This window comes from Centropristis striata, chromosome 10 (genome assembly GCF_030273125.1).
Source record: "Centropristis striata isolate RG_2023a ecotype Rhode Island chromosome 10, C.striata_1.0, whole genome shotgun sequence".
Classification (NCBI taxonomy): domain Eukaryota; kingdom Metazoa; phylum Chordata; class Actinopteri; order Perciformes; family Serranidae; genus Centropristis; species Centropristis striata.
In genome coordinates, this window is record NC_081526.1 from 33,292,538 (window position 1) to 33,318,267 (window position 25,730).

Consider the following 25,730-nt stretch of genomic DNA (forward strand, 5'->3'; position numbering starts at 1 on the left):
ATTGTTCTTTTTAAAAAAAAACATTTTAAATGTTGGTAAGATATATCCGAGCAGCGAAACTTGAACAAGACGGATGTTAATTAATTTCAGGTTTTTTTTAACCACCAAAAAAAGGCGACTGCATGAATTTCTGTCTCCTCTTGTGACATTGAACCACAAAATTCCATAATTAAATCACAATAACTCTCTTTTTTCATGTGCAGTCTAGTCTTGTAGAAATAAATAACAAGAACATGATATATTGATTTGAAATTAAATTAAATTGACCTGTTTTCTTCTGGGATTAAGCTAATTTGCAAATCAAACTTTTAAACCCTCCTGTTATGTTCGTTTCTCAGGAACAGCAATAATGTTTGTGGGTCAATTTGACCTGGGGCATGTTTAATTATCCAAAAGTGTCAGAAACAAAAAAATCCCAAATAAACACTTTATATTCCATTAATAACTCCATTACTAACCATTTTAATCAATATTTAGTGCAATGGTGTTTTTACCTCTCACAGGTCAATGAGATGTACATTAGAAATAGCTACATTTAAAATACAATCATTTTACATGATGCTGATTTTTTTCTTTTTCTTTTTTAATACTTTATTGCAAGGCTTCTTACTTTCACAAACATAATGAGTCATTTCATTTCATTCCTTTTTTTTTTCAAGGTATATATTCACAAAGTAAATAACAAAAACACAGGGTAAACAGACAAACATATATACAAGGCAAACTGGTATTCCCCAAATGAGGATCTCCAAGAAAAGAAATAAACAACAAACTAATGACACAAAACAAACAAACAAACAAAAAAAAAGGTAATAATATGAAAAAATAAAAAAATAAGCGGTGGTGCATGTATGCGTGTTCATGAATCTGTGTGTGTGTATGCATGTGAGTGTTCGTGTTGGGGAAGGGACCATTTAGTTCATCTCCTTAATTTGATTAAATATTTCCACTGTTTTTACCAGCCTTTCTTTACAGTATAACTTATTCCAAATATGTATGTTCCCTATTTCTTTTTTCTTTTAATGAAAAAATACTTCGATTTTTAAACTTTGAAATGGGTCAATTTGACCCGCAACATAAGGAGTGTTAAACATTAAAGAAGTGATGTTCAATACAAATTGAAATCCTTTTCATTAAATATAAGACTTCACAAGTCATGTTTGAGTATGGCTGTCTTTCAAACTTTAAAAAACAGGGAAAAAAGAACAACTTCACCATGAGATGTGCACATAAAGGAGCTTGCAATGCAATCCAATTAGAGATTGTGCTGAAAGGAGCCGAGTCCCATTCACACACGTTCACCTCTCGAGGGCCATTCATCGTCTCAGAAAGCACCTGCGTTTCATTTAGAGATTTGTTTGAAAGCATGCAAAATATCCTCTTTCATAATGTTGTATGAAAACATGTCAAAAGATAGCTTTTGTAATCCTTTTCAATTGCTGCATTATGGCCATGAACTCAGATAACGAGGCCAAAAATGTCTTGTAGGACGCCGATTGTGCCTGCAGACAGCAGCACATTTAGGCTCAGAACAGAGGCCGAAATGTGGAGTAAAATCTGCCGTACATAAAGCAGGAGACATTGTAGGTCTTGTAGAGTATAGAATGTATTTTCCCTGAGGCTTCTCTGTCGTGTCTCTTTTAATCTTTTTAGTGTCAAGTGGAAACTCGAGTGAATAAAGCTTTCATCTTTTATTACATGTTCAAATACCACCTACGCAGGCTGCAAATGTCCCCATCCCTCCAATGCACGACTGGTTTGTTATAGTAAGTAAATAATGAGGCATTAGTTAGAGCCTAATCATGATTGTCAGTCATTTTATGTTGGTTTATTTCCTCACAAATCTAACAGCTGTGAAGGATTTCAGTACAACACTGGCCATGATGTGTGATTCTCTCAAAGTCACAGAGACGATTTCATGCAATTAAGTAACTCATTTCTGAGATATAAGACAAGCATTGTCAAGATGTATGTAATTACAAACACACGCAAACACACACACGCATGCATGTAGAGACATGCATGCACACACAAGCACATACATGCACACACACACGCATGTACACACAGACAGAAAGACACACACACAAGTAGAACACGCGCACACATGCATGCATGTAGCATGCACACACACACGCATGCACACACGTAGAACACATGCAAACACACGCACGCACACACGCATGCATGCGCACGCACACACACACACACACACACACAGAGAGACAGACACGCACACACATAAAACAGACGCGATCACCCGCAAGCAGGCGCACACACACAAGCACACACACACACATGCATGCACACACACACGCATGTACACACAGACAGAAAGACACACACACAAGTAGAACACGCGCACACATGCATGCATGCAGCATGCACACACACACACACACACACACACACACACGTAGAACACATGGAAACACACGCACGCACACACGCATGCATGTGCACACACACGCACACACACACACACACACACAGACAGACAGACACATGCACACACATAAAACAGACGCAAACACCCGCAAGCAAGCACACACACAAGCACACACATGCATGCAAACACACACACACACACACACGTAGAACATGTGCTAACTCATGCACGCACGCACTCACATACATGCACACGCACACAGACACACATGCGCACACACACGCATGCACACAAATACATACTCACACACGCACACATACACACAAACAACACACGCATGCACACACACATATGCATAGGTGAACATAGCAGAAGATAATTTAAATGAGACGTGATTAATTAAGAGGCTTCAGTTTCATAATGAACAATCAAACATGATTTAACTTTTTTCCCACTTAAGGCAGTTAACATCTGGTAACAGCGCTGCGCGGTGGTTTAATTGACGGTATCTGACAATATTCAATCACAGTGAGAGGCATTTAGAGCTTTTATCTAATCAGGTTGAAACCTGTCAGGCATCAGATGAAGCCGAGGCAGTGATGAGCCTGGTGATGATCCATCTTCCCAATGTTTAAAGGAACACATCTCAATAATTCAAGACATTTTATCAGCCATACAAATGTTATCCCACTATCGTAATTGTGTTTATGTTGCATTTTCTTAATATGAACAATATCTCTTTGAACTCAGTGGAAAATATGTTCACCTCACCTAAACAGCTACGCCTGGTTTATTTCAGCCCAGTTCCTATTTTTACCTTCTTAACTTCCCTGCACAATTATGTTTAAAAAAAAAAAAAAAAATCTAAATCTACCCTGTCCACTTTTTACTTCTCAGCTTTAAGCTTATTTTCAGGTTCATACTTGTTATTTGGCTTCCTACTAGAACATGTTAACATGTTTTAAAATTAAATTATTGTTCTCATTCTGCCTGTGTGAATATTGCAGTTTCAGTGCCTGTCTCTTAGTTTTTCCAAGTTTTTTGCATCTGCACTCTCTCTCTCTGATTCTCTGAATGTCATTGCAACTATAACGGAAATGTAGTGGCACTTGTACCTACTGATATACACTGTAGTTGCAGTTTCTTCCCAAAATATTGAGAATGTTTCAAAGTCTGAAGAAAAATGCAGCCAGCCGGTGTGATCAATCAAAGCCTTTAGTTATGTGCACGGAGAGAGTTCTCAGCAATCTCTGCCCACAGAAGAAACTTACCTTATATACAAACTTTCAGTCTAACATGATCAAAGAACAGTAGGAAGTTACAGATGAAGTAATTTATTTAATGAAGTTAGCATACAGGAACCAGACATTGCAAAGTAGTGAGAGAAACTTCAAAGAAACAATAGAAAGTGGATTGGGAACCAGTTTAGATACTTCTCATGCCAATCAACTCCATGAGACATGATTTAATTCACTGTGCTGTTAATGTGTATTGTTTAAATATCAAGAATCTAATACTATTTTTCTACAACACTCACAGGCCACTTTAGGTAAAATTGTGCAACTGTTTGTTAACTCAAATATCTAATCAGCCAATCACATGGCAGCAACTCAAAACAGTTGGGCATGTAGACATGGTGAAGACAAGCTGCTGAACGTCAAACCAGCATCAGAATGGGGAAGAAAAGTGATTTAAGTGACTTTGAACGTGGCGTGGTTGATGGTCTGAGTATTCCACAAACTATGAGAATATGAATAACTATAAGAAAATATGCAGTGAGCCTTGATGCCTTATGATGATGCCAGAGGTCATAGGAGAATGGTCAGACTAACAGTAACTCAGATAACTCGTTACAACCAAGGTATGCAGAAGTCCACACTGGCCACTTTATTAGGTACACCTTGCTAGATAATTGTGAGAAATGCAGGATCTTATTCTCTTCATTCACAAGATCAATTGTTGCTTTCTGTCCCTTATGCTCATACGGAGTTGGGTAAAAGGGCATTTGTTTACTCTGCACCTTATGCTGGAATATGCGCCAGAAAGAATGGAAATTAACTGAATTTGTTTCTTTGAGCACTTTTAAATCCAAACTTAGAGTTATTGAGGCCAATTCCATAACATGCACTTGTTTCTCATGATGTGTTTAAGGTCTGTATGTTATGTAAATATGTAACTGTATTCTGTGTTTGCTGCCTCTTGGCCAGGGCTCCCTTGAAAAAGAGGTTCTTAATCTCAATGGGATATTCCCTGGTTAAATAAAGGTTAAATAAAATAATAATATGGCTGCTGAGTGTATATAGCTCACTGTAGTTGTGAAATCATCACACTGACACAGGAATTGCCTTTTTGGACCACCAGGTGTTTTGGTAAAAGTGATTTTGTTTGAGCCAGGTATTACGGTCACATCTCTCTCTTGGCCAAGCTCTTTTGACACACCTGAGGCACACTTGGGCATGGGTCAGAAATAACTCATTAATATACAGGTACATCCCAATACATGAGAATATGATGGAAAAGTCTGATTCCAGTAGTTCAAGTTAAATAGCCCCAATCAAGTATTGAGTCATATAGATGGACATACTTTTCAGAGGCCAACATTTCTGTGTTTAGAATAGACAGTTTTCCACGGAGCTGTATGAACATGTGTCTGTCTCCAACATGCCTGTTGATGTGCAGAGGAAAATATGCACAATCATTTCTCAAAATTAGCACATGGTATATTTTATGTGACAGTTTGATGTTGCAGAAAAATTGAGGTGGCCGATATGATCTGCACAGCAGTGTCTGAATACAGGCTGTGTGCATTGCTCTCCATGGATTAAACATTTCGATGCTTTCACAGTACTCACACAGCACCTAGACCTGCTTTATTATTATCAAAATCAACACATAGAAAGCTCACTTTTCTCAATAGAGTCAGAGCCTTGATTGACGGCTCTGGGAGTAATTATACACCTGTTTATGCTACACTGTAAAAAAAATTCTGTTTAATTTACGGTAAAATACCGGCAGCTGTGGTTGCCAGAACTTAACCGTAAAAAATACAGGAGTGGCTTTCCTACTGTACATTTAAATGTAAATATCAGAAAAAAACTGTAATTTAGACTGAATAATCCCAATATTTTTAGGGTAATTGTGTCATTGTGAGATCATGCTATTTCTCCATTAATTTTACATGAAAATTTTATATTTTTACAGCAAAACTGTTTTCTAAAGTGTATGACAGTAAAAGTAAAAGTTTTGTGCTTTTCTTTGATTTACGGTAATTAAAAGTGTCTAATACGGTGATATACAATTTTTTATTTTACGCCCTATTTCTGATGTAATTTGAGAGTGTTTTACTGTAGTTTCTACAAACATTTTTTACAGTGTAATAGCACCCGTAACTACGCACCAACAAGTGGCAAATTGAAACTGCCCATAGGAGGGCCAGCAGACCAAAGAGGAGGGGGGAAAAAAACCCAATGCAGGGGTTTCAGCTTTCCATATGCACAGGTCTGGCTGGCTGAAGGATGACTAAAAACATATGTATAGGCCAGAAAAAAACACAATTTTCACAATAAGGGACCTTTAAGGTAACTTTGAATGCCACTTTGAGGTGCTGCAGCTTTATCTAACATTATCTCCACAAATTTGTGTGTTTTGCATGTTTTTAATTCTGTTCTTCTTATCTGTTTCCATGTTGAATCAAATTTCATGAGTATTTAACTATATTTCTAGTCTCTTAAAGTAAGGCAGAGTGTTTCTGTGAAAGGGAGGCGCACAAGCTCTGATGATAAGAAATGAAAGCAGGCCTCAGCACTCACGCTGCCTGTCATACTGTTTAATGTTTAACCGCCCTGCCCTCGTAGGTGGGAGGAGGAAATTTGTGTGTGTGTGGAGTGTTGGCTAACACTTAGCTCAGACTGAGGTGAAACCACCCGACTCTGGACTTGAACCTGTGAGGACTCTTGGGGGATTCCAGATGATCTTGAGGAATGGGAGGAGATGGACCTGGCTTAGAACCACACGCTGACTTATGGCGGTAAAACAATGGATATCTAAGAGAAAGTAGTGACGAGATTTCATATTTTCTACTGGAGAGTGTCTTGAAATGATAGTCCGACTGTGATTAGGAGTTTACCGCCCACTGGGATACTCTCCTGGAAGACATAACTCCAGACAAAGAAGAGTCTTAACTTGGAAAACGACTCACTTCTGGATCTGGACTCTAATCACAGAGGCTGCACCCAGCACGACTGATAAGCTCAAGGGAAAAAATCAATAGCTGCAAATCTGAGCTCACCACTCACCGAAATGGAGGAAATAGAGATTGCAGACAAGAAAGACTGGAGGGAGCTTGAACCCACCTACCCCCTCAAAATCTTCCTCACCGTCTTCTACAGCCTCATCCTGGTGACGGGCATCATGGGTAACTCAATCACCATCAGAGTGACACAGGTGCTGAAGCGTAACGGCTACCTGCAGAAGAACGTCACCGACCACATGGTCAGCCTGGCGTGCTCCGACCTGTTGGTGCTCCTCATCGGCATGCCGGTGGAGCTCTACAGCGCCATCTGGTTCCCGTTCTCCACCGGAGAAGGGAATGCTGCCTGCAAGATCTACAACTTTCTGTTCGAGGCTTGCAGCTACGCCACCATTCTCAACGTAGCCACGCTTAGCTTTGAGCGCTACGTGGCTATCTGCCACCCGTTCCGCTTCAAAGACTTGGGTGGAAAACGTACCTCGGCGCTCATCACCTTCGCCTGGCTGGTGTCCGTGCTCGTGGCCCTGCCGCTGCTGGTTGCCACGGGAACGCAGGGACACATTCCCTACCTGCAGGACACACCTGTGCAGAATCTGACTTTCTGTACCAATCTGAGGGAGCGCTGGGTGATGTACAGGGTCAGCATCTTCGTGGCTTTCATCCTCTACATGATCGTGTTGGTCGGTGTGGCCTTCATGTGTCGGGCCATGGTCCTCGTGCTCCGGAAACCTTTGGGATCATCGGATGGAGGCACCAATGGAGTCCAGAGAGCACCCAAGCATGAGAGTTCAAGAGTCAAGACAGCCAGGAAGCAGACCATCATTTTTCTTGGTAGGTTGTTGGTTTAATATCTAAAAAAAACCACCTTGTTCTGAGTCTGATCAAATAGCTCTGTGTGTCTGGTTGTTATTGTGTGTATACTGTCTGATTTTTGGGACTTAATAGTGCAATATGTAATTTTCTTCTACTAGGGGTCTCACATCAAAACGATTACAAAAGACAGAGCAATGCTGTCGTAGCATTATCTGCTTCTCCTGGTTAGGATTCCTTCAGTGTTCATTGTTCAGGAGGTTTTTATCTGGAGACAAAAATCTCAACAGAGGTCTCCTGCTCTCCAAAACAGCAAACCTGTTGATTAAAACCAGTAAAAACCCTTGATAAACCTGTTTTACCTAAAAAAAAATTAAAAAATCAATGGAAAGTACACTAAATACAGCGGTTTAACATTCCTGTTATGTTCGTTTCTTAGCAACAGCAATAATGTTTGTGAGTAAACTTGACCCGGGGCATGTTTAGTTATCAAAAAGTGTCAGAAACAGAAAAAAAATCCCAATAAACATTGTTTATATTTCATTAATAACTCCATAAATAACCATTTCAATTAATATTTAGTGCAAGTGTGTTCTTTACCTCTCACATATCATGGGTCAATGAGGATAATTCACTCTTTTTTTAATTTAAAAAAATGCATGTTAAAGTTTTTTTTAATGTATATTGGAAATATGTACATATAAAATACAATGGTTTTACATTACATTTATCTTTTACTTTACAATTTTAAATTTTTGCAAATATGTGAAGTGAACCATTTTAATTGTACATGTCAATTACACTTATTAAATCAAGCAGAAGAAGATACTTTTAACAATTCTTTTTTTAGATTCTTAAACTTTGAAATGGGTCAATTTGACCCACAACATAACTGGAGAGTCAAAATTAAAAATCTGTGTCTCCTCAATGCTGTTCAGCCCACTGCAGACACCTGCTAGCAACTGCTCAGCTTGTTTCTCTGAAAAATTAAGATCAAGATGTCGATGACTAAAATACTTCATCTAGTTAAAAAAAATACAGGATCTAAAAGTGTATTGTACAAAATGTGGCTAAAACTTGATAAAAGTCAATGGCAGTCAACCATTGCCATTGACCACCACTGATCCATTCACAATGGGGTTTAAAATGCTATTGAAAGATTATTTAAATATACAATTAAACAAAACATATAACACAAGTCTTAAAACATTACATATTTTACTGTCAAGTGCCGGCATAACAGCAAAACTCGCTGAGAAGTCTCAACAGAAGTGTAACCTTGTGTTGTTTTGGGCCACTGTGTATGGTTCTGTGTGTGTGTGTGTGTGTGTGTGGTCGTGTGTGTGTCTGTGTGATGGCGATATATTACTGCTGCTGCCGGTGTTATTTGGACATGTCGAACAGCCTCTTCATCTGTTTACACTAGCAGTGAAAACACCACATTGACTCTGAGCCATAAGTGGAAGTGAGGGAGGCTATATTTCCAGTGTTATGACCATTCAAATGATTGCTTTCACACACGGACGGGCACACACACACACACACACACACACACACACTGCATTTGTTGAGGGCGTGCTCTTGAACTAAATGTGCAGATAAACTATCTTGTGACACTCAGTCTGGTCTGAATCTGCAGTAACCCTTTCTATAAAACCTGCTTGTAGCACTACATAAATATAGTTATAAGCCCTGATAAATATCCAGAATGCCTCATTACAATAATAATAATACTTATGATGCATTATAGGGTTAATATTAGCCCAAAACCCTCCCCTAATCATGCATATTTACATTATAATGAATTACAAAAATATTATAGTTTGAAATCTGAAAATTATGATGCATTCTGCATGATTCTTGCTAATTGACCAGCAGTTGGAAGTATTACAACACTTGCCCTTGTGAGTAATTATAAAACTCTTTGTAATGTGTTAAGATATTTGGGTAACGCTTTATATTAAGGTCCTTGTAATAACCATTAATTAACAAGTAATAAGGCCCTTGTAAGTGCTTACAAGATGAATATTAACATTACTGTGTGTTTATAAGCCTATATAAGTGTTAATAATGGCATTATAATACAACTAATAGCAGGCTATAAGAGATGTATAATAAGAACATTAATAAAAGCCTCATGAGTATCTTATAATTCTTCATAATAGCATTACAAACACCCATAACCCACCCATTATGTCTTTGCCATGCCTTTATTAATCTTTTGTTTGCTTATTGATATTAAAATATACTTTATTGCTCATCTATTTTACGTTAACTATGCACTTGTTAACAGTTAACTATGCTTTTTGCAGCTAAAGGGATCTAAAGCGAGAACAATGCCTTATTACTTGTTAATTAATGGTTATTACAAGGACCTTAATATAAAGCGTTACCGATATTTGTTATGAAGCATTCTATCTATCTATCTATCTATCTATCTATCTATCTATCTATCTATCTATCTATCTATCTATCTATCTATCTATCTATCTATCTATCTATCCTCAAATGGCTCCATGTCCACTTTTAACTGAAAAAAGACAGAATCCCAATAAACTTTATCTACAACAAAAACAATACTCTATTAAAAAAACAGAAGCAAAACCTCACAAAAGACAGACAGGAACTCTCCTTCCAGGCACTCAGGTATGAAATGAATTCCAAAACTACCAGTACTTTACCAACCCAGATACAATTTTAATGACAGAATAAACAGAGTCTCTGGGGTGGACATCCTGAGGACATCAGGCCTGTCTTGGTCCGGTGGACAGCGGTCAGCTAGCATCGGACATGAGAAGGGAGGAACACAGAGATGTTCACGGATGCTGATATGACCCACAGCAGACGGGCTGACATGAAAAAAGAAAAGGATATAGAGCAGACAAACTCCCAAAGTCCCTGAGTCATCCAGCAGAGCGGTCACAGAGAACGACCACATGAATAAACAGTTCACTGACAAGAAGCAGGACACACAGGAACTAACATCCACAGAAGGAAGCTGGAGATAAACTTGCTGTTTCCCACTAAAATGTACAACTACATATTAGTTCAAACTGTTTCTAAGTAAAGGATTCAGCAAGAAAGGGAATTTAATATCCTTTGTAAACAACAATAAGTAAAAACTGTCAAACAGAAAAAGCTGGTGAACATATTGGAGACTTTAGATTCTAAAGAGCCATAGATTTAGATGTGACTTGCCAGAGAACAAACCAAGGGGCAATGCAGAAGTGCCTTAAACCTGCATTCTTTCTAACGGCCAACAGGGGGGGACTTTTTTTTTTTTTTTTTAGTCATTGTGTGTCTTTTTTGGTCATTTTGTGTCTTTTTTAGTCCTTTAGTCCAACATAATTTTTTAAAATTTCAAAACACTATCATGCTCAATAAAATTTTAAATGTTGCAAATGTGAACAAAGGTTGCAAATATCGGCTTACAAACAGTACTGGGTGCAAAAGCATATTAAGAGAGGAAAGTTTCTGCTGCCTCTACTGTCCACTATGTGGCACTGATGACAGTAAGTTTGGCCCGTCTGGACTTTTAATGGAGTTTAACAGTAATGGACTTAAACTTAATTACTTAATTGGTTAAGTTAATTGACACAGCGATCAGCTGACACCTCTGAAGAAGTTGTCTGTCGAAACATGTCAGGTAAAAAAACATCTCCTACTTTCCCTTGTCTGAACAAAAGAAACTAAGGATAATTGACTGGTGCTGCAACATGCTAGGCCTGCTGCTGTTATTGTTCAGTTATATTACCAGTTCAAAACCCATTCTGGTGCCTTGTCACAATTGCATGTTGTTCAGTCCCCATAGTGTTGTGAGGCTGATTTTCTGTTATCTGTGCCAGTGTAGTCAGTTGTTGATAGATTTGTAGGTGATAAACAGACCAAAAATGTCCTAGGAGGACATTTCTGTCTCTGCAGGGTCATTTGACAACCTAAAGGTTTCTTTTCGGATATGTGAACATTGTAGATTATAGTTTCCACTGTACTGTTAATGTGTGCTCTTCCATATTTCCCAGCAGGCCCATTCAGGGACGTTCAGGGCAAAAATAAAATAATGCAGATTTAATTTCACACCTTTTTTATTTTTTTAGGAAATTGACCTATATCACAGACGTAACAAAATGTATTCAAAAAATCAGTACGTTTTTTTTTTCCGAACTTCAAATTTTGGACATCTCAAAATATGGTGTTTTTCCATTGTTTCTGGAAAAAATATACTACTACATGTATCAACAGACTAGAATAAGACCATTTTGACATTTGGCATTTAAAAATGTATTGACTCTAGACGTCTAGCCCTCTAGAAGATGTTCTCTATACACCAGAAACTGAATTGCTGTTACATGAATTACCAAGAGTGCCACCTAGTGGGGTCAACAAATATGAGTAATGGTTCATGAAGCTTTATTTAAACATCACCAACCTGGTCTCACTCCGAACTCATCATCGACACTTCAGTGTCTAATACCAACTCACAAGGCACCTTTTAGTGTGTGTATGAGATGCACCAGGCATCCCATTAATACCAATGCAAATCCATCCAGGGCCGATGAGGTGCTTAGAGTAAAGGACATAATACAAAGAGAGTAAAGGTCCAAAGAGTGGGAGTGAGGGATGGTGGACTTTGTCCCCTGGACTCTGGTGTTTGTGTCCTGTGTGAAACCAAAAGTCATTATTGTTATTTGGTGTACTCCTGTGTAACTTTGTCCAGTAGTTAAGTGTGGAAGTAGTTGTTTTTAAGCCAAACCCTGTGCTTTTACCTGAACCTTATAAGTGGTGTTATTGCTTTCCTGTGAACTTTGAAGTTTCTTTTAAAAAGCCTCTATACATGTAACTTGCGGAAACTGACACACCGTCACTAAAATGTTCAAAACTGGGTTTTTTGAATGTGTCAAGGATGAAAATGTGTTGTAATTACCACATCAACAGGTACATGCACAAGAATAAACCAGAATGCCCTTTGATTATCCTCTTTCATTCAAAGTAAAAAGCACAGCCAGTATGAAGGACGTCAGAGAATCTGTCTCTCTAATTGGAGATGGGAAACTTTTCTAAAGAAAGAGAGCCTGCTGAGGACAGGTTCTGCTACCTGCAGCTTTGTGCTACCTGTCATCTACATCCCAGCAGCTCTCTGCAGCTGATGACTAGACGTACTTTCTTAAATTGGTGGGCTCATTGCAGTAAACATGATGCACAAAGGTCTGCTACATAGGAGAGCACCAGCAGACGTGATGTTTTTTATATTTGCAAAATGATATGAATTAGAACCACGTATAGTGAAGGGATGACTGACTGGTGGTAAATATCATCTCAATGTGTTTATCAGATATTTCCAACAAGTCCTAGACCCCAAACACAGTGTTCCCACTTTGTTGTGACACTTTATTCTGCATTTCAGAGTGTACCATCACCCGACAAACACAACATGGTCTCACAGCAATCTGTGAAATAGCCACGGATTTGCTTAACTCAAAATCCGTGGAATAGCCACAGAATCACTCAAATTTCTGTGAAACTGACACAGATTTCGCTACAATACAAGTTAATGACAGTCATATCCCGTGGATATTCCAAAATACAAAGTGATTATGTACATTCACTGAGTGAATATTTAGAAAATAAAACATATATTTCTTGCTAGATATGTGATCAAAATCCATTTTTATGCAGTCAAAATATTGATTTTTTTTCACTAAAAATGAGAGAACTGTCCGCCATGTTTTTTCTTCTGACCACCGGGACCTTGAAAGTCACGTGACTTGGAACAAACCAATAGGAAAAAATATCCATGGAATAGCCACGGGATATGACTATCATTAACTTGCATTGTAGCGAAATCCGTGTCAGTTTCACGGAAATTTGAGTGATTCCATGGCTATTCCACGGATTTTGAGTTAAGCGAATCCGTGGCTATTTCACAGATTCCTGTGAGACCACGTTCGACAAACACAACCACTCTTTGTCCGAATACATTCTCCCATGAAGTTATGTTGAAACAGTCATTTAGCATACACTAAATACTCATTACTTTAACAACATGGGTCTGAATCACAGCACTGGAATCCACTGTGTACTTGTACAGCTCAAATCCTGCAATTGATGCAAGGCCAATAAAACACATAGTAGTAGTATGTAATTATGGCTTTTGTTTGGTGAAACATGTAGAGTTTTACTTTAAAAGAAATCGCTCCTTGCATGCCTGTCTTCTGACAACTGAGAGTCAGTTATTGTAGTGTGGCCTCTGATTTGGCCTCCTTATCAACAAGGTCAACAGTTGGAGCCGACACACAGCTCATAAAGGCAATTACAGCATTTTATTTAACAAAAGGGAAGCACTCTTTGACAGGGAAACAAACTTCAGCACAGCACTGGCAACAATTACTCCAACCTGAGAATAGACATTTGTCAATACCACCTATAATGTCACATGTTTAAACAGTAAATAAATGTACGTAAATGCTGGAAGTAAAGTAGTAGTTTTTGGGCCATGGAAGTTGCGTAAAAAAATGGAAGGAATTTACTTTTGTTTTTTCACATGGGACACGAACCTCAATCTCCTGGGTGTAAGTCCGCCGTTTGTTCGGGTTGCTTGTTGGGTTTCAGTAAAAATGCATCCATAAAAAAAATCAAAAATATCTGAGGGGCGAATTCAAGAATGGATTGTGAGGCTTTTGCGGCTGCTAAACGTGCAAAGAAGGCAAAAACAAACAGTGTAATTCTCAAATAACCTGCAAAGGGTAAATTGCACCCCTTACTGCACTACCATGCATATTGCAGTGCTACAGTTCTATTTGCATATATTTAAATTAGGTAATATGTGTACATTTGGTGCAAAATTGTCCCCTTTCTAAGCAAATTAGCCTCATTGCAAACACCAGCGCTAAAAGCCAAACGCAGTTGGAGTGAAATTATTAGTGCATTCATAAGAACAGACATAAGTCAACTCAAATTCTTTTATTTTTGGATAAAGTGGCAGGACGCTCCTCTCAGCTCCCTCATGCTCACATATGCTCACTGTGTGAAAGTGGACTGTGTGTGTGTTTTATCTTTTGGATGTGTTGAAGAACACAGAACATTAATTAATATTAGTTCCGGACTGATTGGCTTCTCTCGCTCTGGGGATAATCAATGGAGACCGCTGTTTTGTGTAAATATGCACTGTGTCTCTCTTCTCTCTGAAGACATGTATATCTTTAATTAAGTTTAATTAGTTAATGACATAGTCCGATCTATTAAAAAACAAAAAAGCACAAGCTCAGCCCAAGTATGCGTCACATTGGGATATGAAAATTGTTGTCTTTATTGTTCTATAGACGGAACTAAGAGCTTTTCTTATACAGTTCTTACCTTTCACAATAAAAGCCTTAGACATATACACTGCATCACTGTAGACCAGTGGGAACTTAATTTAACTCAAAGCATTTTACTAACAGTCTTTATTGTTCTATAGACTGAACTAAGAGCTTTACTTATACAGTTCTTACCTTTCACAATAAAAGCTTTCGACATATACACTGCATCACTGTAGACCAGTGGGAACTTAATTTAACTCAAAGCATTTTACTAACAGTCTTTATTGTTCTATAGACTGAACTAAGAGCTTTACTTATACAGTTCTTACCTTTCACAATAAAAGCTTTCGACATACACACTGCATCACTGTAGACCAGTGGGAACTTAATTTAACTCAAAGCATTTTACTAACAGGCAACTTAGCAACATAGCCTACAGCATTAAAGTTCTGATTTACATCACATTTAGTCACGTTTATTCACGTTATGACATTTTATTCTAATGAAATAGCAGCATTACTTTACATTGCATTGCAGGAGCTAGTTTAAAAAGTGACCTTGAATGTGTGATGTTATACAATATTGAGAAGACACTAACAACACTATTTTTTATTCTTAAATGGTGTCAATAAACCTAAATCTCATATCTGTCTTTCCATTTTGGAAGTTCAAGTGTGGAAGCTGTTTTTCACCAGGACAGAATCTATAGTTTGCCTCCTCTCCTCTCAGTGGTGAAGGGTTTCCACTGTGACTCTAACTGAGCTCAGGTCCTCAGGACAGCCATGATTCAGCACTACTGAGAGTCACTGAGACATTTAATCAGCCTTACAGCATCCTGGAGAGGAAAAACTAATGATGGATACATGCTGACTTTCTGCTTACCCCTGTGCCTTTTATCTTTTAATAACATAAAGTAGCTACTCATTGAACTTAACCGAAACAGTTGTTCGTGTTCAAAATGATTCATGAGTGAGTACTGTTATATTCCGGTGATTCTCAAAGTCAGATTAACTGTTTGAATGATGATATATGAATCTAAAGCTTGTTATAGCCTGCATTTATTTTATTACCAGACTTTTATAAATTATTACAACTATATGCCTATCATATTCATTTCCCAGACTAGGCCTATTTGTGTGTGTGTGTGTTTAATTGTTTTATATTATTTACACATTATATATTTTATTGAATATTATTTAAAACAAATCATCATTTTCAAATCCCAGGCTAGTCCTATTCTTAAATCTTTAAATTATTACTTTACATGATTTACATATTATATATTTTTTTAATATAAAATAATCATTCCATGTCCTAGGTTAGGCCTTTTATTGTTATTTTTTTGTGTTTTGTAAAATTATTTCATATTATTTACATTTTATTTTCTGCTATTTTAAATAATTACCATTTTCATGTCCCAAGCTAGGCCTTTTATGGTTCATTTTTACATTAATTATTATTATTTTTTAATATCATTGATACTCTATATATTTTATTGTATATGATTTAAAATAAATATGTGTTTTATTTAGCCTATGTATTCATGAAGTATGAAATACGTGAAAAAAGTAGCAGATTTATGAGATTAAAGTGGCAAATCTATGAGAAAAAAAGTAGCAGATATATGAGTTTAAAAGTGGCAAATCTACGTGAAAAAAGTATAAAATTTATGAGATTAAAGTGGCAAATCTACGTGAAAAAAGTATTAGATTTATGAGATTAAGGTGGCAAATCTACAAGAAAAAAGTAGCAGATTTATGAGATTAAAAGTGGCAAATCTGTGAGGAAAAAAGTGGCAGATTTATGAGATTAAAAGCGGCAAATGTGTGAGGAAAAAAGTGGCAGATTTATGAGATTAAAGTGGAAAATCTAAGAGAAAAAAGAAGCAAATTTATGAGATTAAAAGTGGTAAATCTATGGGATAAAAAAGTAGCAGACTTTTTTCTCAAAATATTACCCCCCTCCCCTGGGTCCGTATTTATTTATTTTTTTCATACTTGGCCCAATACGCTGTCATACACTGTGTATATATACTGTGTCTATATAAGCCATGTGAAATTTTTCCAAGACCCATGGATGTGCCAAAAACATTGAGATTTTCTGGTATATTCCATTTCTGGTGTTGCGTTGAGTACAGGACTGTGGCGCTCTAGTCATGCTGATTCAATTACCAGCCAATCGTACAGCACCACCAGTCTAATTATGTATTAAGCATTGGACAGTGTGTGAATCAAATTGAGTTTCTGTGCTCTGATGACCTGAGATGGATGTGGAAGGAGGGGTCAGCTGCATTACAGCTAATGCATAAAATGAGCTTTTATCCATTAGTCACAATCCCTGCACACCTTAATTGCCTGATGGAACATAATTGTTTCTGTCCTGCTGTACGATGGGATGTCATGTCTAACGTGCATGCACATATTCACACTGACTGCTGTTAATAGATGAGAATGTTGACATGATTATCGACATTATGATACGCTGACTGTGATGGTCGTGATGGAAATGAGGAGGGAGCATAAGTTATGATGATGATGATGATGATGATGATGATGATGATGAGGAGGTGGAAGATGAGGATGTGATGATTAGCAGGAGCAGATGAAGGAACAATGAGGGAAAAGAAAGATGGTATTTATGCTAAAGATGAACAAATAAATACAGTAATGTGTAACTTTACTGTAATTTTCAAATGGCTGTGCAAATAGTATATAGTGCTGTCTGGAGCATTTTCAGGTAGCGTCACCAAGATCTGACTTTTTTGCATTGGAAAACCTTTACAGAGTAAACTGTCATAATGAAAACATTTTTTTTTTTTTTTAGAATTTTATTTTATTAATTTCTGTGGGGCATGATATTAGGTACCAGGAAGGACATAAGAACAAAATAAATAAATAAATAAAACAAATAGCAGTTTCAGAATTTCATCAATATCAGTTTCATAGTATTTCATCAAAATCAAAGTTTCTTCAGAATTTATCTGTCTTTTAATGTTCAATGCTTCCCTCAATACTAATAATTGGTTGTACCGACCCACACTTGGAGTTGGATGCTGTGAAACATAAAATATTTTTTTCAATACGCACTCTGAATCCCTAATTTGATGCATTCTGTTTTTATCAACACAGCAACCATATGGCACTTGACTTAAGTGACTTAAATAAATAATACTTTAAAAATCAACAGCAATGTCTCTTTCCAAAAACCATGACCGTTACTCAAGATAACTAAAATACCTTGTTTTTTTTCCTCAAAAAGTTACGTTTATTCTAATAAAGAATGTTGTTAGTGGTGTTATTTATAATTTTAAAGCTCTAATTATCCATGAGCACATTACATCAATATGAAGTTATTTAAAAGGAAATTTGCAGAGGCATTCAGAAATTTGCCTTCTTTGGAGGTCAAAGGATCATGATATTCTTTTGTTGACAGTTTCATGAAATTTGACTGGTAGATAAATTGGAGAAGAAGCTTTAAAAAGATCTAAGACTTTCTATGACCCTCTATGTGGTTCTATGTGTAAAATGGGAAAAAATTGGTAATAGACCTTCAAAAACTCACTAAAAGGCCTAATTGCATTCACAAACCAACTTGGAGCGTTCTAATTACGGAGATCACTTCAAAGTTTGCACTCTTTAAATGCCCACTGGTTCCACTTTTATTCTTGAGTCATCTCTGGTAAAATGTCGTTGGAATGAAAGTTTGCCCAATTTGCCATATAAACGCCTGATGTGAGCCGTTTTTTAGTCAGAGAATCTAATAAGCACAGTTATGAGAGAGAACAAACAAGCTATTCCCCAAACAGAAAGCTGACAGTGCTGTAATGAAGCTTGGAACTGATGAAGATGTTTATGCAGGCAGTTTGATTGAATGGATAGATTCCCTCCGTAACAGAAGGTAATGTGTTTTCACATTACATGGTTCACAGCATGAGCTGGAAGTAAAGCTGAGCAAAACACAATAACATGGGGGAATTTTCTAAAATGTGTTTGTTTCAGAGGATCATTGTATGTGTCATCTCTGAGAAACAATCTGTCACATTCTGGGGCTAAACACTTGAAACAGGGGAAACTTCTAGACAGTGTTGTCTATGTACTGGGTTCAAAAAGAGACCTTCAACTTCGGCTTCGGCTTCGACTTTTGCACAGTACTGTATATATTTATAATTTCACCTGCAAAATGTCACTCAAAGAGACTCGTACCAACCACAAAGAAATGTAAAATGAATAAAATGAAACATAAAAAGACAAAAAAGAGACAAAAAGGAAGCCAAAACAACTGCAAAGAAATGCACAGAAAGACTTAAAAGAGACACAAAGCACAAATTAATTATATATAATTGATATATGTAATTGATAATGCAAAACAAAAGATCATGAATTCAGTTTCCATTCTGTCAATTGTTTCAAGGAATTTAAGTACTCAGCAAGAGCTCGAATCAGGCGTGAGGAATGATAAAACGACGACGAGAAAAAAAATCTGAATCAGAACCATAAATAATATACTCTGTGTGAAGAACACCATTATTTCCTCCCCTAAGTAATAATCCTACAAGCAGCTTATCATGACCGACCATACTTACATTTTGTTAGGCAGGGACCTCGACTGGATGTAGTAAATATAAGGGGAAAAGAGAAAGCAGGTGACAGTTTTGAGTGACAATGTCCGGAAAGGGAGGAGGTCAGGGTGGATGGATAGGTCAAAGAAACACAGGACTTTGATCCAGAACACCAAAAGACAGCATTGATTTATTTTGAGTTAATGTAACTGACTACTATTTCCCATACTTCTGTACAGAACAGGTTACGAAACAAACGTAACCCAAACCATCATTTCCTGAGACTAACCAAGCAGCTTTGTTGCCTAAACCCACACTGTAATAAACTATTCTGTAGTCATTTAATTTCACTTTCTTTTCACTTTAATTTCAATATATTTGATAAAATGCATTAAATATAAATGTGTCCTTGATTTTGAGGCAGTTGTTTAAGTAACTTTAATATAAAAATGTTTGAGATAGAATCTACTTATTTTGACCACATTAAATATAATCTTTATGTGTATGTAATTCTAAATCAAGAGAATTTTGAATGAATCCAACACAATAGAATTAGTCCGTTATTAATTGACAGGCACTTCCTGTTAAGTTGTTATTAACTCAACTTGTAACGTATTTAGATTTAATTACTAATATTGCGTGCAATCTGTTGCCTCAATTTTATTGAGTAGCTATTGTTTATCTTTTTTTACAGTGCAACCGAGCTGCAACTGTTTCACCATGTTAACATGTTTAAAACTGCAGCCGCTTTATTCAGGCAGGAGGACACGTTGATCTCCTGCCACTGGTAGGGGCGCTCATTTGAGAAATGTTCCTGTGTCAAATAAGAAGGTAGGAAAAAATGATTCATGTGGTCGTATGGTTGGAGGAATTGTTATTTCCCCCCAAAATGCAGTTGGAAATAAATATTACATCGAGGAATACTACAGTGATATTGGAGCTTCAGAAAAAGTAAAAAAAAAAAGATTTATATCTTTGTCTGAACACAGTTGACTAGATGTACCTAATCCATGGTGTTTGGAATAAGTAATTTACTGCTGTCATAAAAACATTATAAAGATGAATTAAAGCTGTGTGGTTTACAACCCAGATTCACAAAAAAGGTTGGGACAGAATGAATCATATTCAGAATCCAGAACGATATTAACAAAAACCAAACTTCAAATATACTATTCAATTTAATATATGTCAGGATGGATTTGCAAATTATTGCATTTTGTTTTATTTACATGTCAGAAAATGTCTTGGCTTGTAATTGAAGTTGTGCTTTATTGCTGTTTTGTTGCTTGTTTTATTGGAATGTTCCAGCCTTCAATAATGCTCCAGAAGTCAGTGGATTTGTTTTGGTTTGTTTTAGTTTTCAGCAGTTAATCCTTTCATCAGGATTAAAGTATACTAACGGATGACTCCACAGTGCTTAGAGAAAAGTAGGAGGTGTGAGTCTAAGAGACACTAAAACCCGACAGCCTTGACTGATTTTTAATCAGACAACGTAGTGTAATGTCACTCCTGAGTGTGTGATAGTCGTTTATGCAAACACACTGCCTGTACGCTATCTCAGTAGGAAGTGTGTGGGATGTTCACAGTATCTCCACAGCCCTTCACTCAGCTTTATTGCTGTACTTATAACCAACAGACCAGAATATTGGTTTATGTATAAATATTGATGAGGCCAGATACAGAGAGGATTATGTGTTTCTTACAGTTGATGCTGTGCCCAGGGGCCCAAAGTGGCATTCACCTGCAGCATGTCAACCAAAGATGCACAGAAAGACCACAAAAGGTGTAAAATGAGTAAAATGAAACATAAAAAGACTTTAAAGAGACAAAAAACAACCTACAAACCACTACAAAAATGGGGAAAACAACCACAGAGAAAAAAACAACACAAAGACTAAAAAAAACAAATTCAAAGAGACAAAAAGAACTACAAGGACATGAAAACCAAACAAACTACATAGTTATGCAAAACAGCTGTACAGAGACACAAAGAGACACACAAAATTACTACCAAGTGAGACTAAACAACTACAAACTCACACAAAACCACCACAAAGTGACAGTAAACAACTGCAAAGAGACATAAAACTACTACAAAGACACACAAAACCACCACAAAGTGACACTACATGATAAAGTTAACAACTAAAAAGACACATAAAAATACTACAACGAGACACAAAACATCCACAAAGTGACACTAAACAACTGCAAAGAGACACAAAACTACTACAAAAACACACAAAACTACTACAAAGACACACAAAACCACCAAATAGTGAGACTAAACAACTGCAAAGAGACACAAAACTACTACAAAAACACAAACAACTACTACAAAGACTCACAAAACCACCACAAAGTGACAGTAAACAACTGCAAAGAGACATAAAACTACTACAAAGACACACAAAACCACCACAAAGTGACACTACATGATTACAAAGAGACACAAAACTACTACGAAGACACAAAACCACCACAAAGTGACAGTAAACAACTGCAAAGAGACATAAAACTACTACAAAGACACACAAAACTACTACAAAAACACACAAAACCACCAAATAGTGACACTAAACAACTGCAGAGACACACAAAACCACCACAAAGTGACACTACATGATTACAAAGAGACACAAAACCACCAAATAGTGACACTAAACAACTGCAAAGAGACACAAAACCACCACAAAGTGACACTAAATGATTACAAAGTGTCAGTAAACATTGTTGTGGTGGAGAGGGGTTGCTGGGGCCTCCTGCGTGTCTGTACCCAGGGGCCCATTGTCCCATAATTCGCCCATGGTTGTAATCACCTCACAGGCCCATCACAATAATAATAACTACTTTAAAATTCATAACCACTCAGTTCTCATAAACAACGACTCAAGCACCAACACACTGTCGACTGGACTCCATCGTCATTCATAATGGAATATTACATTTTACTGAATATTACCAGGGGGGGTCATGACACAGTCTGCCGGCATCAACAGTATTCACTCCCCTCCTTATTGACTGCTGGCTCCGCTCTGCTGTAAGAATAATCTGCATTTGAATTTGAATATGAATTGTTATTGCAGCGGGCAGACCTTCTGCACATTGCATTGAGTTCCACTCTGATTCACACTCAGAAACCGTCGTTCCCTCTGTAAGCACTGATGTCAGTTATCTCTCGAGTGGCCACGTCGCTGCTGTCACCGCTCCACATTACCTTGAAATAACTTTTAATCCTGGTTGGGCTCTGAGACTTTGGAGAGTAATTAAAAGCAGAGAACATCCTTGTTAAGTTGCCCACACATCACGTCCAGGACACAAGGTTAATTGCTTTAGATAGTTTAGAGCCGGCATTTGTGAAATGAATATTAATTCTGTTTTGCTGCCTTCAGCTTTTGGCCCATGACCTTTGACTTTTGCAGGCTAATCATGATGGCAGCACTCAGTGAGGCTCGATAGATAGGAGACGGTGTGCACTGAGACTTGAGAAAATAGGAGCGCCGAGGGTTTTATTGTTATTCTTCAACTATTTTAATCCAAGATGTGTGTCGTGATGCTGTCTTTAACCCTTTATCAGGCAAAGAACTATATTTGGTAACTTGAGTTAATATTTCGAGAAAAAAGTTGCAAATTTACTAGATTAAAGTGGCAAATCTACAAGAAAAAATTTCGCAGATTTAAGAGATTTAAAGTGGCAAAAAAAGCAACTTTTTTCTCCCAGATTCACCACTTTAAATCTCATAAATCTACGCATTTTTTCTCGTAGATTTGCCACTTTAATCTCGTAAACTTTTTTCTCAAAATATTATTTTCGTATTTTTTTATTTTTTACACATTCTGGCAGTATGTAATATCCTCCAATATTCTCTAGGGTTGAAATTTGGAATTTGCAAGTATTTCAATGAGTGCCCTATTAAGGGTTAAAGTGGTGAATCTGGGAGAAAAAAAAATCGCACAGATTTGCCACTGTAAATCTTTTAAATCTGCGACTTTTTTTCTTGTAGATTTGCCACTTTAATCTAGTAAATTTGCTCCTTTTTTCTCGAAATATTCCCTGAAGTTACCAAATATAGTTCTTTGCCTGATAAAGGGTTAACCGTGTTAACACTGCTGAGTATCAAGCAATGATAGAAGTAGCATCCATGTGACTTTTAGACTTACTTGCATTACTGATTTCAGCAAAAACATGGCGATATGGCAAAAAAATGACCACAATATATTTTTTCATATCGTCCAATCTCGATTATTATCATGATTTTTAATGTTTTTTTTAAAAAACTGCCAGTTTTAAAACATTTGTACTGTAAACTAAAGAAACTAGAGATTAGTTCAATATTTTATTAACACATGAAGTAAAAAATAACAAAGCAATTTAAATAACATGAACTTAGGAAAATATAAAAACTATTTTTACTCAACAGTATAACAAATGTAGAAAACTAATAAACAACACAGTGAATTACTTTTCATTACAATATGCAGATTTGTTGTTAGAAAGCCACACTTTTAACGTTTTGTTAGCATGTTTATTGAACTAAGTTTCATTCAGTAATAACTTGTTTCTCTGTAAGTTTTCATATGTCCCATGCTCTTGAACGCACCACAGCCGATCCGACACTGTTGAATGCACCACACCTGTGAGTGAATTGCCGTGCTGTGAATGTTAGTTTTCTCTCCATTCAGCGGCGGATAGATTGGATTTCGTTTGCTCGTTCTCATCATTCACCTGTTTCTCCCTTTTTTATTGCTCCAAGTCATGGCTGACATCTATTTCTCTGCCCTCAGCTCCACGTTTAGCTCCATGTTCGGTCTTTGTGTTACTTCTCTGGCGTCTTACAAACAGTAGTGGTGCAGGAAAAGGTCGACTCTGATTGGCTGTTGTCACGCACATTTCTGACATGTTGGATCGAGTAAATATGCTCATAGCTGATCACTGTAATCGACCTGTAATGTATCGCGTAGCACATAGCTGAAGACACAGAGCAACATGAGCATTCTTTAGCTTTGTGTTTTTGGCCATCTGACGAATACAGTTACAGATTCACTCTCATTTTAGCTCTTTTTTTGGTCAACTAAGGTAAATATCAGTTTCTTCAACTGCTAACTGTTCCACCTTCTTTTACAGTGAGTTATTAACTTTGTCTGCCATTTGGTGTTTGTTTATCAGAGTTCTTTCACTGCTTATTGTTGCTGCAATCAGCCAAAATAAATGTTTAGTCATTCATTTACAGTGAAAATCAGACTTTGATTATGGTGTGAGAAGAAAGACTAAAGGGGAATTCCTGAATTACAATGTCCCCCTTGTTACACTAGTCATGCACAAACAGAGCTTATCATTTACTCATGCAGGGAAAACATCAGATACCATTAGATACAGAAAGAATTCCTGACAGCTGAGCCGAGACCAGGCAGGGTGGTGAAATGCAACAGCAAAAATGGAAATGACAATAATTGTTCGTTAATGAATTGATGCTATCTGACAGCGTATGAGAATCTCTGGTTGGTTTGAAGAGGATTCATAACTTTCTCGGCCTTGCATTGTCTCACCTGTTCCCGTCAGCCGTTCTCCTGCCAGACCGGGGCCATAGCTCATGAACTGCAGCGACAGCCCAGCTGCCACCCAGAAACCTCCTCTGGATCGATGAGGCTTATTTATTGTGTTTGACTACGGATCCTGACTCCCCTGCGGCCTGTTTATGCTGCATGGGTGGCCTCTTTCAAACCCTTTTACTATCAAATAGAAAATCAACCATGGGGAGGATTTGTTGAGCCTCTTCGGGCAGGTCGATGAATGTGCCTCACCATTCCTCTTCTCTAACCTTCCCCTCATCTCCCAGCGTCTACTCTGCCTTGAGTGACAGCAGCATAGTTAAGTAATAAGCTCCAGAGCCCCGTGGGCCCCCGGTAGCTAACTTAGCTGAAGGCAAGCCTTCCTACGAGTGACAGGCTGCACTCAGCCAGCCCCCTGGGAGACGATCCTGCAGATGGCTGAGAGGGCGAATGTGTGGCGCTCTGAGGGGAAATCACAGGTTAGACTGCGTGGGTCTGTTTTACAACATCATACTGTATGGAACCACACACACACCAGCACTTGGCACTGACTGCTGTGATTGACTGATGTGTGGATGATATGAGATGATCAGTTTCCAGATTCTATCCTGATACTTTCCCCTTAACTTGTCACATGAAGTAGCTGACATTTTAAAAAACTTACTTTTAGTTTCGCAAAAATGATAAAAATGACACATTTTTCAATTTTTGTAACAAGGATGTTAGAAAAAGGCCAGTGGAACAACTTGTTAGCACAACACTGACATATTATCACCTCAAAAATAGTTGCTGTCACAATTAAAGCAAGAAGGAACTTTCAGTTTAAGTTTGGCGCCCCATGTGGACAAAAGTTGTAGTGTATCCATGAACACCACCACC

At 37.4% G+C, this 25,730-nt stretch overlaps 1 protein-coding gene across 1 annotated transcript in view; it reads left to right on the forward strand.

The window, feature by feature from the left end:
- Positions 1-6,292: 6,292 nt before the first annotated feature.
- gpr39 (G protein-coupled receptor 39) overlaps positions 6,293-25,730 on the forward strand; it is a 49,853-nt gene continuing 30,415 nt past the window's right edge. Inside the window, exon 1 of the mRNA XM_059343180.1 lies at positions 6,293-7,469. Coding sequence (XP_059199163.1) covers positions 6,689-7,469 — 781 coding nt within the window. The 5' untranslated portion in view covers positions 6,293-6,688. The remainder of the gene's footprint in view (positions 7,470-25,730) is intronic.